The sequence below is a fragment of the Mustelus asterias genome, chromosome 12 (genome assembly GCF_964213995.1).
Source record: "Mustelus asterias chromosome 12, sMusAst1.hap1.1, whole genome shotgun sequence".
Taxonomy (NCBI): domain Eukaryota; kingdom Metazoa; phylum Chordata; class Chondrichthyes; order Carcharhiniformes; family Triakidae; genus Mustelus; species Mustelus asterias.
The window spans coordinates 19,162,606-19,181,021 of record NC_135812.1 but is presented as its reverse complement, the minus strand read 5'-3'; the positions used below and the strand labels follow the sequence as shown (position 1 = coordinate 19,181,021).

The following is an 18,416-nucleotide window of genomic DNA, read 5'->3' as shown; positions in this document are numbered from 1 at the left end:
CAGAAAGAGAGGGAGAGAGACACAGGGAGAGAGACACAGAAAGAAAGAGAGAAGCACACAAAGAGAGAGACAGAAAGAGAGAAACATAGAGAGAGAGAGAGAGAGACACACACACACACACACACACACAGAAAGAGAGAGAGAAGCACACAAAGGGAGAGAGAGAAGCACAGAGAGAGAAAGACAGAGAAAGAAAAAGAGAGGGAAAGCCAAAGAGAGAGAGAGAGAAAGACAGAGAGAGACACATGAGTCAAAGAGAGAGAGAGAGAGAAAGAGGCAGAGAGAGTGAGAAGAGAGGCAGAGAGATGAGAGAGAGAAATGAGAGAGAGACGGGAAGGATATCATATGTAATTCTCTGCAGTTTTAACCATGTTTATCATGAATCCTTTGCCCCATGGCGTAATGCAGAATATTCTACTGCCATTTCCCGGCACAATACAAATTGTGTTTTTGAAAGTTTAATACCTGGTGTTCAAATTTTACACTAAATCTATTTCATCTTCAATCCTCCCTTTCATTTCCTTCCCCCACAGCAAAGTGTACAGTAAAGTTTCTGCAGAACACTTAGAGCCAGCTTTGAATAGCAAAACTGACAAGGGGCTTCATACCTCACAGGAAATGAAATTCCCTACTTGCTATGATCTTACTTATCTACACCATTCACAAATTATTACCAAACTAATGAAATTATTTTTGCCAGAGAAATACACACCTTATCTCCTCGAGATACAATCAAAACAAAGGCAACACTTTATTGCTTTTTCGGGTACTTTGGTCTGCTTCAAGATTCATCACAATAAAAAGAATTTTTCTTATAATGCTTGCATACAAATTCTTAGTTTGTTTGTTGAAATTGATTCAAGAATGTTTTTCTAAATGCTAGGACTTGGCTCCATTGAGAAGTAAACAGTTCTATAGAAAAATGTAACAGTAGCAAATACTTGGTTTAGCGTATTTATAAAATGCTATTTTTCTCACTTTGTATTGGATTATTATTGAAAAAGGTTGGAAAGGATTTTGAAGACAGAACCATGTATTAAATGGCCTCCTCTTGCTCTGCTACCCCTTGCTTGTCTGCATGTTTATTTAGAAAAGGGAATAGATAACTGGATTTTGAAGACAGAACCATGTATTAAATGGCCTCCTCTTGCTCTGCTACCCCTTGCTTGTCTGCATGTTTATTTAGAAAAGGGAATAGATAACTGGTTACGATGCAGGAAGGGCGGCACAGTGGTTAGCACTGCTGCCTCACAGCGCCAGGGACTGGCCTTGGGTGGCTCTCTGCGTGGAGTCAGCACGTTCTCCCCATGTCTGTGTGGGTTTCCTCCTACAGTCCAAAGATGTGCAAGTTAGGTGGATTCGCCGTGCCAAATTGCCCCTTAGTTTCCCAAGAACTGTAGGTTAGATGAAATTAGCCATGGGAAATATGTGGAGTTAACAGGGAATAGGGCTGTGGAGAGGGCCTGGGTAAGATATTCTGTCAGAGAGAGTCGATGCAGATTCGATGGGCTGAATGGCCTCTTCAGCACTATAAGGATTCTGTGATTCCAAGTTTAAATGTTATCACCATTTTATTAATTCTAAATAATCTACCATTTTACAGAAATTATGGCACCAATTAAAGTGGGCTAATTGAAGTCTTGAAAGATTATATTATTACTGAGAGAGATTGGATGCTATTTTTTTTAAATAAAAGTTTAGATGAAATATTTGTTTGGGGCGATGGTCAATGTGCTTATCCAATAAGTCCAGCCAAAGATTAGCTGAGCCACAGCCAAAAAGAACACCATTGTTTTGGCAGTGTTGATTCTGCAAGTGGCCTCAGCACTCTGAAGGTGGAAAAAAGATATATTCCTGGAGCCAACAACATTGTCCCTCAGCAAGAACAGAAGGAGTAAGTAGAATAAGTAGACAAAACTGGAACCAACAGAGACGAATAATGTGGTTAATCAATTTATTTCTGGTTTCAATGGCTTCGAGGAGCTTGCTGAAGAATAGGTTACACACAATTTCAAAAGTCCTCTTCAAACAAATGATATTTATATTGCGCTTTTAACTTTATAAAATGTGCCAAGGTGTTGCCTGCACAGGAGGGTTATGAAGCAAAATTAGACACTGAGCCATATACGGAAATTTTAGGCCAGGTAACCAGAAGCTTGGTCAATGATATAGGTTTCAAGGAGAGTGAAAGTAGGAAAAAAAAGAGGCAAAGTGTTTCAGGAAGGTAATTCAGAGCTTGAGACCTAGGCAACTGAAGACATGGCCACCAATAAGGGCTGCACGGTGGCACAATGGTTAGCACTGCTGCCTCACAGCGCCAGGGACCTGGGTTTGATTCCGGCCTTGGGTGACTATATGGAGTTTGCACATTCTCCCCGAGTCTGTGTGGGTTTCCTCCGGGTGCTTAGGTTTCCTCCCACAGTCCAAAGATGTGCAAGTTAGGTGGATTGGCCGTGCTAAAATTCCCCCTCAAGTGTCCAAAAACGTGTAGGTTAGATGGATTAGCCATGGTAAATGCAGGGTTACAGGGATAAGGTAGGATGGTGGGGCCTGGGTAAGATGCTCTGTCAGAGAGTTGGGGCAGACTCAATTGGCCGGCTGGCCTCCTTCTGCACTGTAGGGATTCTATAATTCTAATGGCGGTGTGATTAAAATCAGAAATCCTCAAGAAGTCAGAATTAGCAGAGTGCAGATATCTTGGCAGGTTTTGGGGCGAGAGGAGATTACAGATTACAGGGAAAGGGAAGGTCATGGAGGGACTTAGTAGAAAGAAAGATGAGAATTTTAAAATCAAGGTGTAACCTGATCTGGACTCAATGTCGATTTTAGTCCATTATTTTCTTACCTTTTAAACACCACACTCAAAAGCTGAATTTGCTACTTTCTTTGAATTAGCATGTGTACTAAGAAATGTCTGCTTTGCTACTACAGTACCACTTTAATGATGCTAAAATATTATTATGTGCTGATGTCTTGATTCAAAGTTGCTGAGAGATGATAATACCACTTCCCGCAAACCCATCAGGATTAACTGCAGGAAAATGACTGCTGCCTTTTCTTCTAAGCACAAGCTGCAAAGGACGTTTGCAAACGTCCAAATGTTCTCACTTTTTCACAACAATCTCCAAAATTAAGACTCACGATTCCAAGCTCAGAAACAGCAATATTTCCACAACTTTTGTTCAGTTTATGATTGGAACATGGCGCATCATGGAGTGGGACAATCAATAGGTAACATGACATCATCTGTACAAACCATCTAACTTACCTCGTCATCCGAATCATCGAAAATAGAGTGTTTCGACAGCGTTATAGTGTTCTTTGCCTTCTTGGGAAAAATTAACCCATATCTGTGAGGAGAGGAAAAAACATCATTGCAAATGGCTGTTAAATGTAGCAGCAATAGGTTATTACTCTACAAAATCACAGCAGTTCCCAGCACTTAATGACTGAATTTTGGTCAAGTCTCATCAATTGGGGGCACAGGTTCAAGGCGAGGGTGGGGAAGATTTAAGGGAGATGTGCGGGGGGAAGTTTTTCATGCAGAGAGTGGCGGGTGCCCCTCTGACCATTAAAGATCACTTCCCCAATCGCTGGGGAGTATAGTTTTGGTTGAAATAATTTGATTGCTATAATGTTGGCATTCGTTTCCAACTTCACCCAAATACTATGAAGTTTCTTACTCCAGAGCCTGCTTCAAAGTTTCATAGCAAATACAGGCAGTCCTCGACTTTGACATTCAGGTTAGGACGAACAACACTTACAACATTTATAAACCGGCACTCCGTTTCGACTTTACAACCTCGGTTTCAACTTTATGCCACCACGCCAGCATGTCCATACGTGCACACTGACATTCTGCGCTGCCTATCTGTATGACTGGACAGGTCAAACCATCCTTATTAGGTTGGAGATGAGTACGTTATTCTGTTAAATTTTTGGTGCAACTGTCGTGATTTTACTGTCTTTATGTGCTTATGTTGTACAGGATTTAATATGCGCTCAGACAACTGACAGTGATTGAATGGCTTCATTATATCCCCCACACTAACTGAGGAACTTGTACAGAGACAAGCAGACACCAACGGCCGCCTCGGCAACTTGACAGGGCAAGATCTGAGAGCACTTTATGGCAGGCGCTCCAGGAGTGGTTCCCTTGGTTCAGGAATCTCGTTCCCATTCATATCATCATTCCTATGTGGAAAATTGGTTCTGACTTACAACATTTCGAATTACACTGTGGCTGTCAGGAACCAATTATGTTGTAAATCAGAGGACTGCCGGCAATGGATTTCCCGTGATGCTGCTCCTCTAATTTTGGACTCTTCAACATTCCTGATTTACCCACCTCATCTCTTCATCTCCTTTTCCTCCTTTAAGACATCCCTTAGAACTTCTTACATGGGATGTGGGCATCGCTCACTGGGCCAGCACTTACTGCCCATCACTAATTTATTGCCCAGCCCTTGGACCGAGTGGCTTGCTAGGCCAATCAACGGCCAACCACACTGCTGTGGGTCTGGAGTCACATGTAGACCAGACCAGGCTTCCTTCCCAAAAGGACATTAGTGAACCAGGTGAGTTTTTACGACAATTAGCAATGGGTTAATGGTTATCATGATGTGGAGGTGCCGGCGTTGGACTGGGGCGAACACAGTAAGAAGTCTCACAACACCAGGTTAAAGTCCAACAGGTTTATTTGGTAGCAAATACCATAAGCTTTCGGAGCGCTGCTCCTTTGTCAGATGGAGTGGAAATGTGCTCTCAAACAGTGCACAGAGACACACATCAAGTTACAGAATACTGATTAGAATGTGAATCCCTAAAGCCAGCCAGATCTTAAATGTACAGACAATGTGGGTGGAGGGAGCATTCAACACAGGTTAAAGAGATGTGTATTGTCTCCAGGCAGAACAGCTAGTGAAATTCTGCAAGTCCAGGAGGCAAGCTGTGGGGGTTACTGATAATGTGACATAAATCCAACATCCCGGTTTAGGCCATCCTCATGTATGCGGAACTTGGCTATCAGTTTCTGCTCTGCGACTCTGCGCTGTCGTGTGTCGTGAAGGCCGCCTTGGAGAACGCTTACCTGAAGATCCAAGTCTGAATGCCCGTGACTGCTGAAGTGTTCCCCCACAGGAAGAGAACAGTCTTGCCTGGTGATTGTCGAGCGGAGTTCATTCATCCGTTGTCGTAGCGTCTGCATGGTTTCCCCAATGTACCATGCCTCGGGACATCCTTTCCTGCAGCGTATCAGGTAGACAATGTTGGCCGAGTTGCAAGAGTATGTACCGTGTACCTGGTGGATGGTGTTCTCACGTGAGAGGATGGCATCCGTGTCGTTGATCCGGCACGTCTTGCAGAGGTTGCTGTGGCAGGGTTGTGTGGTGTCGTGGTCACTGTTCTCCTGAAGGCTGGATAGTTTGCTGCGGACAATGGTCTGTTTGAGGTTGCGTGGTTGTTTGAAGGCAAGAAGTGGGGGTGTGGGGATGGCCTTGGCGAGATGTTCGTCTTCATCCTCAAACAGACCATTGTCCGCAGCAAACTACCCAGCCTTCAGGAGAACAGTGACCACGACACCACACAACCCTGCCACAGCAACCTCTGCAAGACGTGCCGGATCATCAACACGGGTGCCATCATCTCACGTGAGAACACCATCTACCAGGTACACGGTACCTACTCTTGCAACTCGGCAAACATTGTCTACCTGATACGCTGCAGGAAAGGATGTCCCGAGGCATGGTACATTGGGGAAACCATGCAGACGCTACGACAACGGATGAATGAACACCGCTCGACAATCACCAGGCAAGACTGTTCTCTTCCTGTGGGGGAGCACTTCAGCAGTCACGGGCATTCAGCCTTGGATCTTCAGGTAAGCGTTCTCCAAGGCGGCCTTCACGACACACGACAGTGCAGAGTCGCTGAGCAGAAACTGATAGCCAAGTTCCGCACACATGAGGACGGCCTAAACCGGGATGTTGGATTTATGTCACATTATCAGTAACCCCCACAGCTTGCCTCCTGGGCTTGCAGAATCTCACTAGCTGTTCTGTCTGGAGACAATACACATCTCTTTAACCTGTGTTGAATGCTCCCTCCACCCACATTGTCTGTACCTTTAAGATCTGGCTGGCTTTAGGGATTCGCATTCTAGTCAGTATTCTGTAACTTGATGTTGTGTCTCTGTGCACTGTTTGAGAGCACATTTCCACTCCATCTGACGAAGGAGCAGCGCTCCGAAAGCTTATGGTATTTGCTACCAAATAAACCTGTTGGACTTTAACCTGGTGTTGTGAGACTTCTTAATGGTTATCGCCAGAGTTTTAATTCCAGATGTTTTTTATTGAATTCAAATTTCACATCTGCGTGGCAGGACTTGAACCCGGTTCACCAGAACATTACGCTGGATCTCTGGATTACTAGTCCAGTGGCAATACCACTATGCCACCGCCTCCTCCTCCTGCACTCTTATCGTCTTGTGTGGCTCGGTGTCATGCTCTGTTTCATGCTGTTCCTGTGAAGCACCTTAGGATGTTTTATTATGTTAAAGGCACAATATAAATATCAGTTGTTGTTTGATTAAATCAAAGAAAATAAATAACCTGATCTAAAAGAATCAGCCATTTGGTAATAATTAAGCTTTCTTAATTTGATTACCCTTGCATGGGTCTGCAATTTTTTGCCTCATCTTTTGTCACTAACTTGGCAATGTTAGATTTACTTTTGTGTTCTTTCTTTCGTATTAAAATACAGTGCCTGCTCTCTGCTGCCACCAAGCAACATCGATGGAGTAAATTTAGAAACTGCACAAAACTGCACCAGAAGATACAGCTGGGTGCAGATGTTAAAATTTGGGCTTTTAAACCAAACACCCGAGTCTTATTTTAACAGCCAGGTTGCTTCCATTAGCAAAAGAGAGTCCCATAAGATACAAAATCTGCATCTTTAGACAGCGTTGTTCATAGGCCAGCATGTTGAAGTTTAATAATTAAAGCCTAATAACAGAATATTGTTCACTGGAGGATATTGTACGCACAATACTCAGGTTCATCATGCTCTCAAAGCCCTTTCCAAAAAGCAGAAACTAATGCATAGACCAACAGGTGCAGGCTAATGCCATGTCAGAATTATTTACAGATTAAATATAACATGCATCTAGGGTGCATCAAAGGAGAGATTATCAACCAAAATTTGATACTGACCATGGAGATACGAGAGCTAAAAAGAAACAGCTAGAGGTGGAATAACAGGAAGGTTTAGGGAAAGAATTATGAAGCTTATGTCCTTGTCAGCTGAAAGCACAGCCACCAATGGCGCATTAAAAATTGGGGGTGTCAGAATAGGAGGAGCACCAGAGATCGTGCCGGATATGAGAATGCAAAAAAGAGTCAATGTAAGTCAGTGAACGTAAGATACAGATAACAAGTTTTGGATGCGTTCAAGTTTACCTCATAGAAGCCCAAAGACTGCAAGTGTAAGAACCATATTTACACAGTGATTTAGCTAATCCACAACACACTGCTCAGAATATTCAATCCTTTCCAGCAACACCTTAACACCGGTTTCAGATGGTGACATGGGAATGCCCCAAACAAAGCCAATGGTCATGGACTGAGGGGCAGCTAAGCTGAGAACTGCAGCCATGAGACTGGTCCCAAAATAAGAGGGCTGGTTTGATATAAAAGGAGACACATAATACCAAATGATATTACCCCTTCAGAAGATCAGGCAATAAAATGCCTGGGTGGACAAACAGATCATTTGAATTTCTTGGATACCTGATGGTCTGTTTATGACATCTCACAAGCCTCAACACACCTAGCGCCCCCCAACCCCCCACTCCACAGTCACATCTCTGCTAAGCGTCTTGAGGTATTTTATTGTGTCACATGGCTATATAAGTAACAGTTGTAGAATGTTTGAAAGGAAACCACCATATGATGTAACTTTCGCCTTTCCAAGAAATAATCGGAATAACTCTGTGGTGTCTCCCCCATCTACACACGTGCACACAGGAAAATGTGGCACTACAAAATGCCTTGGCGGTTCTTGGTCACTCATTCACCCATTAAGTGGCCAGCTGAAAAGCGACAATTACAAAACCAAAGCAAACATTTCAGGAATATGCTGCTTTCGCAGATCTTCAAATAAATTCAAGTATACTTCAATAAATTCTGTAACTTTTATTACGATTCTGCAGAAATATTTCACAAGAGGTTTACAGAAATAAGAGCATTGTTTGCTTTTGTGATCCCCCCCCCCGCCCCCAAGAGATCCATGGGGAATCACTGATTGATCTCCTTGTGGGGTTTGTTGAGTACGAGTTCCCTTGGTAACAGGCAGTGGCCTGCCCAGCTGAAACTCACTACCTGAGCCTCTGATGAGGCAGGCCCAGGACTGGGCCTGCTGAATTGTATTCCCAGGCAGGGACTAGTGTGTGTACACCACGGTGGTGTTTTACTCTGCATCTGTAATAAACTATGCTCCTTTTCAGTCGGACTTCCTGGGGAGGTGATGGCTTAATGGTATTATCGCTAGACTATTAATCCAGAAACTCAGATTATGTTCTGGGGACTCGGGTTTGAATGCCGCCACGGCAGCTGGTGGAATTTGAATTCAATAAAAAACTATCTGGAGTTAAGCATTTACTGATGACCACGAAACTATTTTCGATGGTCGGAAAAATCCATCTGATTCACTAATGTCCTTTAGGGAAGGATATCTGTCATCCTTACCCTGGTCTATATGTGACTGCAGAGCCACAGCAATGTGGCTGACTCTCAAACACACCCCAGGGCAATTAGAGATAGACAATAAATGCTGGCCTGCCAGCAACGCCCATGTCCAACGAATGAATAAAAAGAAAAATCATTAAAGTTTTCTTTGCAGCAATCTTAGTTAATATGAAAAGCAGCTTCCACCTCATGTAATATAATCTTACCTTATTTAATACAACTGCAATTTCCTCCTCATGTTTGCTTCATAGAGGCCCAAAGAATGCAAGTGGAATAACCATATCTACACAGCGAGTTAGCTAATCCAGAACACAATGCCCCAAAATATTCAATCCTTTTACTGAAATACCAAAGCAGTAACTTTCCTCATTATCAAACTTAATTACATGAAAATCTTTTAAGATCTGTTGATATTACAACATATTTTGCAAATAGCTCAACACAAGGAAATACGATGACAGAAAGATCAATTAAATGGGCCTAATGCATAGTCACATCTAGGCACATGTACTTTCCATATTTTATGCAAATTATTTATTTGCACAGATAACAATTCTCTCCCCCAAATTTTAACGTCTTGTGCAGTATAAGTATTATGGCAGTTTGAGTATCTGTTATAGAATCCACAACACAGAAGTGATCACTGGTCTCTTTAAATTATATAGTTGATCATTTTTTTTCAAAGTTTGGGAAATGTTCTTTTCCTCTCCAACTTTCTTTCTCAGTGGTGTACGGTTCCTGAGGGGGCAGCTACTCACCAATCTCTCTCATAAATCTGCATTCTTCAAATGTGAGCCATACAATGGAAGCCAGAAGGATGTTTGCAGATGTCACAACTGAGTCCATCCAATTCTGTTCATATATATACTGCATTTTCAAGAGAGGCTCCCAAGCAGCAATCACAAATCAAAGCTTACTTTCCCATATCTAGCCTTGGTCCCTGCTGTCATTGCAGATAGCATTCGCTAACTAGCACACCAGAGATTGTACCTGGTAACATGCTGGTTTGGAAAATAAACATTTTTAAGTTGCTCTATTCTGTTGGTACAGTAGAAGTGGCACGAGGCATATGTTATGGTATTGCATGATCAGGAGTATATATACCACTTTTCATTACTTATGTATCATACATGAAAAATTGCTGCCTCACAGCACCAGGGACCCAGGTTCGATTCCCAGCTTGGGTCACTGTCTGTGCGGAGTCTGCACGTTCTCCCCGTGTCTGCGTGGGTTTCCTCCGGGTGCTCCGGTTTCCTCCCAGAGTCCAAAAGACGTGTTGGTTAGCTGCATTGGCCATGCTAAATTCTCCCTCAGTGTACCTGAACAGGTGCCGGAGTGTGGCGACTAGGGGATTTTCATGGTAACTTCATTGCAGTGTTAATGTAAGCCTACTTGTGACAATAAATATTAAACTTAAAACTTATACCACACCCGAGTATGTTGAGGAGTAATTCATTTGACAAAACCCTATCAGCAAATTATAAGAATAAATCCTAAGGCACTGAACTTCATGACTAGGTATTTGCACTGGCTCAATCTACTACATAAAGGACTTGTCATTCACGTATTAAGCGTTTGTTTTCAACTGGAAATACTCAAATTGCATAGTTGCAATGGAGTGATAAGACCCAGAAGGGTTAGAGCCTAAGTGTCAGCTAACATCACTCAACACATACTACAGTGTGAAAAGGACATTCTGGTAATGGGGGTTTACTCATTGGAGCGCAGGACGGTTTTTCAGTAATGGTCTTCAATTATTTGCACAAATTGTAACTAAGCTTTTGTACTCACAACATTGGGCATGAAAATCAGCATGCTAGATTTGTCTGCATGTCCAGCAGTTACAGAAGTTAGAACTTTCAAATATTCTGAGAAAGTGTGTAACTGGAACAATCAGCTGACGACACCCCAAGACGGGTTGTCCATCTGCTTCTTTTGAAAAGGAAATGAAAATAAAGCCAGTGGAATGAACTCAACTAATAGAAAGGTTGAATAAGCCAATTGGTGAACTTATTCAAAGTTGTCTTAATTGGACCAATTTCAACAACTCATCGTTACTGCTCACTTCTGTGTAACTTACAATATGCAGATAAACCGGATTCATATTTAAGTTTGCAACATGAATGCCTGGCACGACATCGCAATGACTTTCTGCAATGACTTCAGTAATCACTGTGGAAGTCCCACGTGTGTTTGATAGGCTGTAAATGGGGTTATATTTTACACGTAGGGCATGTTGCTACAGGTTTCTTTCCTTGGGGCAACATCAAAAGCACCAACAAGTTGTGCATGGAGTTTGAGCTAAGCTGTAATTTTGCATCACCAAAGAAACTGAATCTAAATCATTACGATCTGCATTCCCACCCTGTATTTAGTATCTTGCAAGATCCAATGCCTGAAGTGACTCTCAGGTTCAGTTTGGTGTTGAGAGCTCCTGTTATTAATTGCGGAACCTAATGAGATCCTCAGCTGGCACAGACATGATTGCAACAGCAAGAACCAGATAATAGGATCCCGGTGCAAGAATTCCTACCAAAATCTTATTACTCAAATAAAATGAACGCTATTTTAAATAAAAATGACTCTGTTGAGCTTCCTCTCATTCCATCCTGTGACGTTCTGAAAGTGTAAAGCTATGCCTTTCACACTTCAACTGTGTTCATAGTTATTACAATTCACCAACATTCTGACAATATTCATAGAATCCCTACAGTGCAGAAGAGGCCATTCAACCCATCCAGTTTGCACCAACTCTCCAACAGAGCATTTTACCCCGTCTCATCCTGGATCCCCACGTATTTACCTCGTTAATTCCTCTAATTTACACACCATGGGACACTAAGGGATTATTTAGCATGGCCACCCACCTAACTTGTACATCTTTGGACTGTGGGAGGAAACTGGAGTATGTGGAGGAAACCCACGCAGACACATGCGAACATGCTAACTCCACACAGAAAGTCAACCAAAGACGGAATCAAACCCGGGTCCCTGGCTCTGTGAGGTAGCAGTGCTAACCACTGTGTCGGGTGGGTCAGAATCCTGGAATTCCCTCTCAAATATCATCATCTTTTTCATTCACATATGGGATTTGGCCTCACTAGCTAGTCTAGCATTTATTGCCCACCCCTAATTGCCCTTGAGAAGGTGGTGGTGAGCTGCCTTGAGCTGCTGCAGTCCATGTGGTATGGGTACATCCACAGTGCTGTTAGGGAGGGAGTTCCAGGATTCTGACCCAGCGACAGAAAGAATGGTGATATATTTCCAAGCCGGGATGGCGTGCGGCTTGGAGGGGAACTTCCAGGTGGTCGTGTTTCCATGCATCTATTGCCCTTGTCCTCCAAGACAGTAGCAATTGTGGGTTTGGAAGGTGCTGTCTATGGAGATTTGGTGAGTTCCTGCAGCGCATCTTGTGGAAGGTGCACATAGCTGCCATTGCGTGTAGGTGGTGAAGGAGTGAATGCTTATGGAATGAGTGCCAATCAAACGGCTGCTTTGTCCTGGATGGTGTCAAGCTTCTTGAGTGTTTTTGGAGCTGCATCCATCCAGGCAAGTGGGGAGTATTCCATCACACTCCTGACTTGTGTCTTGTAGATGGTGGACTGGCTTTGGGAAGTCAGGAGGCGAGTTACTCGGTGCAGGATTCCTAGTCTCTGACCTGCTCTTGTGACCATAGTATTTATACAGCTAGTCCAATTCAGTTTCTGGTCAATGGTAACCCCTAGAATGTTGATAGTGGGGATTCAGCGATGGTAATGCCATTGAATCTCAAGGGGTGATGGCTAGATTTTCTCTTGTTGGAGATAGTCATTGCCTGGCACTTGTGTGGTCCAAGTGTTACTTGCCATTTGTCAGCCCAAGCCTGGATATTGTCCTTGTCTTGCTACATTTGGACACAGACTGATTCAGTATCTGAGTCACGAATGGTACTAAACAATCATCAACAAACATCCCCACTTCTGGCCTATTGTTGTAAGGAAGGTCAGTGATGAAGCAGCTGAAGATGGCTGGGCCTAGGACATTACCCTGAGGAACTCCTGCTGTGATGTCCTGGAACTGAAATGACTGACCTCCAACAACCACAACCATGACTCCTACCAGCAGAGAGTTTTTCTCTCAATTCCTTTTGACTTCAGTTTTGCTAGGGCTCCTTGATGCCATACTCAGTCAAATGCTGCTTCGATGTAAAGGTTCATCACTCTCCTTTCACCTTTGGTGTTCAGTTCTTTATTCATGTTTGAACCAAGGCTGTAATGAGGTCAGGAGCTGAGTAGCCCTGGTGGAACCCAAACTGCATTTCAGTGTGCAGGTTTTTGCTAAGCAAGTGTCACTTGATAATACTGTTGATGCATGGCAAGTTCTGGAACTCGAGTCTTCAGTACTATTGCTGGAATATTTTCAGGGCCCATAGTCTTTGCAATATCCAGTGCCTTCGGTTGTTTCTTGATATCACGTGGAGTGAACTGAATTGGCTGAAGACCAACATCTGGGATGTTGGGGACCTCCAGAGGAGGCTGAGATGGATCATCTACTCAGCACTTCTGGCTGAAGATTGCTGCGAATGCTTCAGCCTTATCTGTTGCACCGATGTGCTGGGCTCCTCCATCATTGAGGATGAGATATTTGTGGAGGCTTCTCCTCCAATGAGTTGTTTATTTGTCCACCACCATTCAGGACTGCATGTGGAAAGACTGCAGAGCAGAGATCTGAACCATTAGTTGTGGAAATCACATAGTTGTATATTGCTGCTTATACTGTTTGGCATGCAGGCAGTCTTCTGGTGTTGTAGCTTTGCCAGGTTGACAACTTAGGTGCTGCTCCCAGCATGCCCCCCCGCACTCCATTGAACCAGGGTTGATCCTCTGGCTTGGCGGTAATGGTAGAATAGGGGATAGCTGAACCATGAGGTTACAAGTATGTTGCTCCCTCTTGTTGGTTCCCTCACTACCTCCTGCAGCTCCAGTCTAGCAGCTGTGTCCTTTAACACTCGACCAGGTCGATCCGTGGTAAACCATTGAGCCACTCTTGGTGGTGGACATTGAAGTCCCCTACCGAGAGTGCATTCTGCACCCTTACCACCTTCAGTGCTTCTTCCAAGTGATCTTCAACACGACGAGTGCTGATTCAACAGCAGGAAGTTTCCTTGCTCATGTTTGACCTGATGCCAATATACTTTATGGTGTCCAAAGAAAATATTGAGGATACCCAGGGCAACTCCCTCCCAATTGTAGATCACGGTAATGCTACCTCTATTAAGCCTATCCTGCTGGTGGACAGGACATATCCAAGGATGGTGATGATGGTATCTGAAACATAATCTGCAAGGAATGATTCCATGAGTATGATTATGTCAGATTGTTTTTTGACTAGTCTGTGGGACAGCCTTAATGATTATCGTCCAGTTGCTCTGACATCCATCATTATGAAGTGCTTCGAAAGGCTAGTCATGGCACGAATCAATTCCAGCCTCCCAGACTGCCGGATCCACTACAGTTTGCCTACTGCCGCAACATGTCCACAGTAGACACCATCTCCCTGGCCCTGCACTCAATCCTGGAACATCTAGATATCAAAGACACTTATGTCAGACTCCTATTTATTGACTACAGCTCAGCCTTCAACACCATTATTCCCATGGAGCTCATCTCCAAAATTCCGTGGCCTGGCACTTAGCTCCTCCCTCTGCGACTGGATCCTGAACTTCCTAACCCACAGACTACAATCAGTAAGGATAGGCAACAACACCTCCTCCACGATCATCCTCAACATCGGTGCCCCACAAGGCTGTGTTCTCAGCCCCCTACTATACTCCTACGACTGTGTGGCCAAATTCCCCTCCAACTCGATTTTCAAGTTTGCTGACAACACCACCGTCGTGGGTCGGATCTCAAACAATGACAAGGTAGAGTACAGGAATGAGATAGAGAATCTGGTGAATAATCTCTCCCTCAATGTCAACAAAACAGAGGATAATGTCATTGATTTCAGGAAGCGTAAAGGAGAATATGCCCCTGTCTACATCAATGGCGATGAAGTAGAAAGAGTTGAGAGCTTCTTGTTTTTAGGTGTCCAGGTCACCAACAACCTGTCCTGGTCCCCCCATGCCAACACTATAGTTAAGAAAGCCCACCAACGCCTTTACTTTCTCAGAAGACTGAGGAAATTTGGCATGTCCGCTATGGCTCTCACCAACTTTTACAGGTGCACCATAGAAAGCATTCTTGCTGGTTGTATCTCAGCTTGGTACGGCTCCTGCGCTGCCCAAGACCGGAAGAAACTACAAAAGGTCACAAATGTAGCCCAATCCATCACGCAAACCAGCCTCCCATCCATTGACTCTGTCTACACTTCCCGCTGCCTCGGCAAAGCAGCCAGCATAATAAAGGATCCCACACCCCCGGACATTCTCTCTTCCACCTTCTTTCTTCAGGAAAAAGGTATAAAAGTCTGAGGTCACGTACCAACCGACACAAGAACAGCTTCTTCTCTGCTGCCAACAGACTTTTGAATAGACCTACCGTACATTAAGTTGATCTTTCTCTACGCCCTGCATATGACTGTAACCATGTCATCACTACCATCAATGCCCCTTGTGAAATCTGTTATAATTGCTCTTAACAATTGCTACATTGCCAAATTTTGCATCGTTCAACTTTAAAATTGCACTCTCTACACCCAAGTCCTAGTCATTTTGTAAGAAATGTAACATTCCTGATACTGACACCTGGGGGTACGCACTGCATGTTTCCCTCCAAGTCAGAAATAACATAGAATCTCTACAGTGCAGAAGGAGGCCATTTGGCCCATCAAGCCTGCACCGACAACAATCTCACCCAGGCCCCATCCCTGTAACTCCACATATTTACCCTTCAAATCCCCCAGACACTAAGGGGAAATTTAGCATGGCCAATCCATCTAATCCACACATCTTTGGACTGTGGGAGGAAACTGGAGCACCCAGAGGAAACCCACATAGAAACAGGGAGAACATGCAAACTCCGCACAGACAGTGGCCCCAGCCATGAATCAAACCTGGGTCCCTGGCGCTGTGAGGCAGCAGTGCTAATCACTGTGCCATCATACCACCCATGTTCATTGCTACTCGCTGCCTCCTATCCCTGAGTCATGTACCTAAATTATCATTGTCCCTTTAATCTGATGTGCTATTTTCCAAATAATTATGTTACATGGTACTTGAGTGCAACAATCTAGGCTAACACATTATTAAATAACAAGATAAGTTTTTTCAATGATATTGGTTGAGAGCTCAATATTCGCCAAGGAACAGCTGAACTCCCTATTAATATCAATGCTAGTACACAGCAGTTTGTCTTTTAGTTTCAAATTCATCCTACGAACAGCTCATTAGAGGTACAAACTCCTTATTGTGCGCAAGGTTTTGCAGAGGGACTTGAAGGCATAACTTTTGACTCAGAGGCGAGAGTGCCACCAACTGAGCCAAAGTTGACTGACACCTGCCTTCATTTCCTTTTCAAATTTCTTCATGACTTCCTTCTATCCGACCAAAACTATCTCCATAGAACCCCTACAGTGCAGAAAGAGTCTGCAACTATTGAGTCTGCACCAACTCTTCAAAAGGGCATCCCACCCAGGCCCTCCCCTCCGTTCTATCCCCAGAACCTCACGCCATTTAACATGGCTAATCCACCTAACCTATACTTCTTTGGGCACTAAAGGGCAATTTAGCATAGCTAATTCATCTAACCTACACATCTTTGGACTGTGGGAGCAAACTGGAGCACCTGGAGGAAACCCATGCAGACACAGGGAGAATGTGCAAACTCCACACAGACAGTGACACAAGGCCGGAATCAAACCCAGATCCCTGGCACTGTGGAGCAGCAGTGCTAACCACTGTGCCACCGTGCCGCCCACAGCTGCTTTACATCACTATCACACATCTTTCGAACAATGCACCTTTCTTCAACCCTTTCTACCTCCAGTTGCGCTTCAGTTACTGTTCAGCAATCAAACTCATGCTTGCCCTCTACAATTCTCTGTTTAGTCCCCCTAAATTTTTCAAGTCCTTCCATTCTGTCGAAGATTTCCTTCCTTGCTTCAATTCCTCATCTGTGCTTCTCCATTTCCTTTGGCCATAATAAACCACTCAAAGATCACCTTCTGTACAACATAAACGTGATTTGTTGTTCTTGTCAGACCGCACCTTAGCCAGTGCCAGCCTCCTGCATACCCTGTGGCACGGCCGGCACAGTGGTTAGCACTGCTGCCTCACAGTGCCAGAGAGGCAGGTTCATAGAATTGATCATAGAAACCCTACAGTACAGAAAGAGGCCATTCGGCCCATCGCGTCTGCACTGACCACAATCCCACCCAGGCCCATTACCCTACATATTTTACCCGCTAATCCCTCTAATTTACGCATCCCAGGACACTAAGGGGCAGTTTTAGCATGGCCAATCAACCTAACCCACACATCTTTGGACTGTGGGAGGAAACCGGAGCACCCGGAGGCCTTCAATTCCAGCCTCAGATGACTGTCTGTGTGGAGTCTGCACGTTCTCCCTGTGTCTGTATGGGTTTCCACCGGGTGCTCAGATTTCCTCCCATGTCCGTAAGACGTGCTGGTTAGGTGCATTGGCCATGGTAAATTCTATTTCAGTGTACCCGAACAGGCGCCAGTGTGTGGCGACTAAGGATTTTCACAGTAACTTCATTGCGGTATTAACGTAAGCCTACTTGTGACACTAATAACTAAACATAAAACATTTCAAAGTGGTATGTTTTTACTCACTGTCAACTGAGGGCCACAAATCCAAAGTGTATTTATTAGTGTCACAGGTAAGCTTACATTAACACTGCAATGAAGTTACTGTGAAAATCCCCTAGTCACCACACTGCGGCGCCTGTTTGGGTACACTGAGGGAGAATTTAGCACGGCCAATGCACCAAACCAGCACGTCTTTTGGACTGTGGGAGGAAACCCACGCAGACACGGGGAGAATGTGCAAACTCCACACAGACAGTGACCCAAGCCGGGAATCGAACCCGGGTCCCTGGCGCTGTGAGGCAGCAGTGCTAACCACTGTGCCACCGTGTCAATTACCTGACAGGTTTGTGTGTTTAAGGTGAGCTCGGTGATCTCCTGTCAAAAAAGTGACTCCAGGCCGCAGCCCGAGAGGAGGGGGAGGGGGGAGAGGCTGCTGGGCCTCAGGCCGGGAACAGGGCCTTCCCAAGCGGCACGAAGGGCAAACACAGGCCGAGGCTGAGCGGGGCCCGCCTTCCCCGCCGCCTTACATGGTTAAACCGAGGCCCAGAGCCGCGGGCTGCTGGAGCCTTCCCCGAGGCCCGCCGGGGGGAAGCCCGGGGCCCGCCGGGGAGGAAGGGGAAGGTCACTTACTGTCTGACAGGCGCCGCCATCCTCAGAGGCGCGGCCTCCAACCGCCGGGGAAGCAGCAACAGCAGCGACTCCGGTTCCAGCCTCCAGATCCAGGCCGGTCCCTCCTCCTCGCCAGTCCCCCTGGCACTACTCCTCCCTCCCACTTCTTTCACTCCCTCCCTCCTCACTCACTCCCTCTCCACTCCCTCCCTACTCACTGTCACACCCTCCCTCCTCGCTCTCATTCACTCCCTCCCTCACTCCCTACCTCCCTCACTCACTCCCTCCCTCCCTCCCCCCTCCCTCCCTCCCCCCCC

The 18,416-nt window shown here is 45.0% G+C and overlaps 1 protein-coding gene across 1 annotated transcript in view; it reads right to left on the bottom strand.

Annotated features, from left to right (window-relative positions):
- The window catches only part of nsrp1 (nuclear speckle splicing regulatory protein 1), a 45,421-nt gene extending 27,024 nt beyond the window's left edge, over positions 1–18,397 (bottom strand). Inside the window, exons 1-2 of the mRNA XM_078224902.1 lie at positions 18,121–18,397; positions 3,269–3,350 (exon numbers count right to left, since the gene is read on the bottom strand). Of these exons, the coding sequence (XP_078081028.1) occupies positions 3,269–3,350; positions 18,121–18,140 (102 nt within the window). The 5' untranslated portion in view covers positions 18,141–18,397. The remainder of the gene's footprint in view (positions 1–3,268; positions 3,351–18,120) is intronic.
- Between the last annotated feature and the right edge of the window lie 19 nt (positions 18,398–18,416).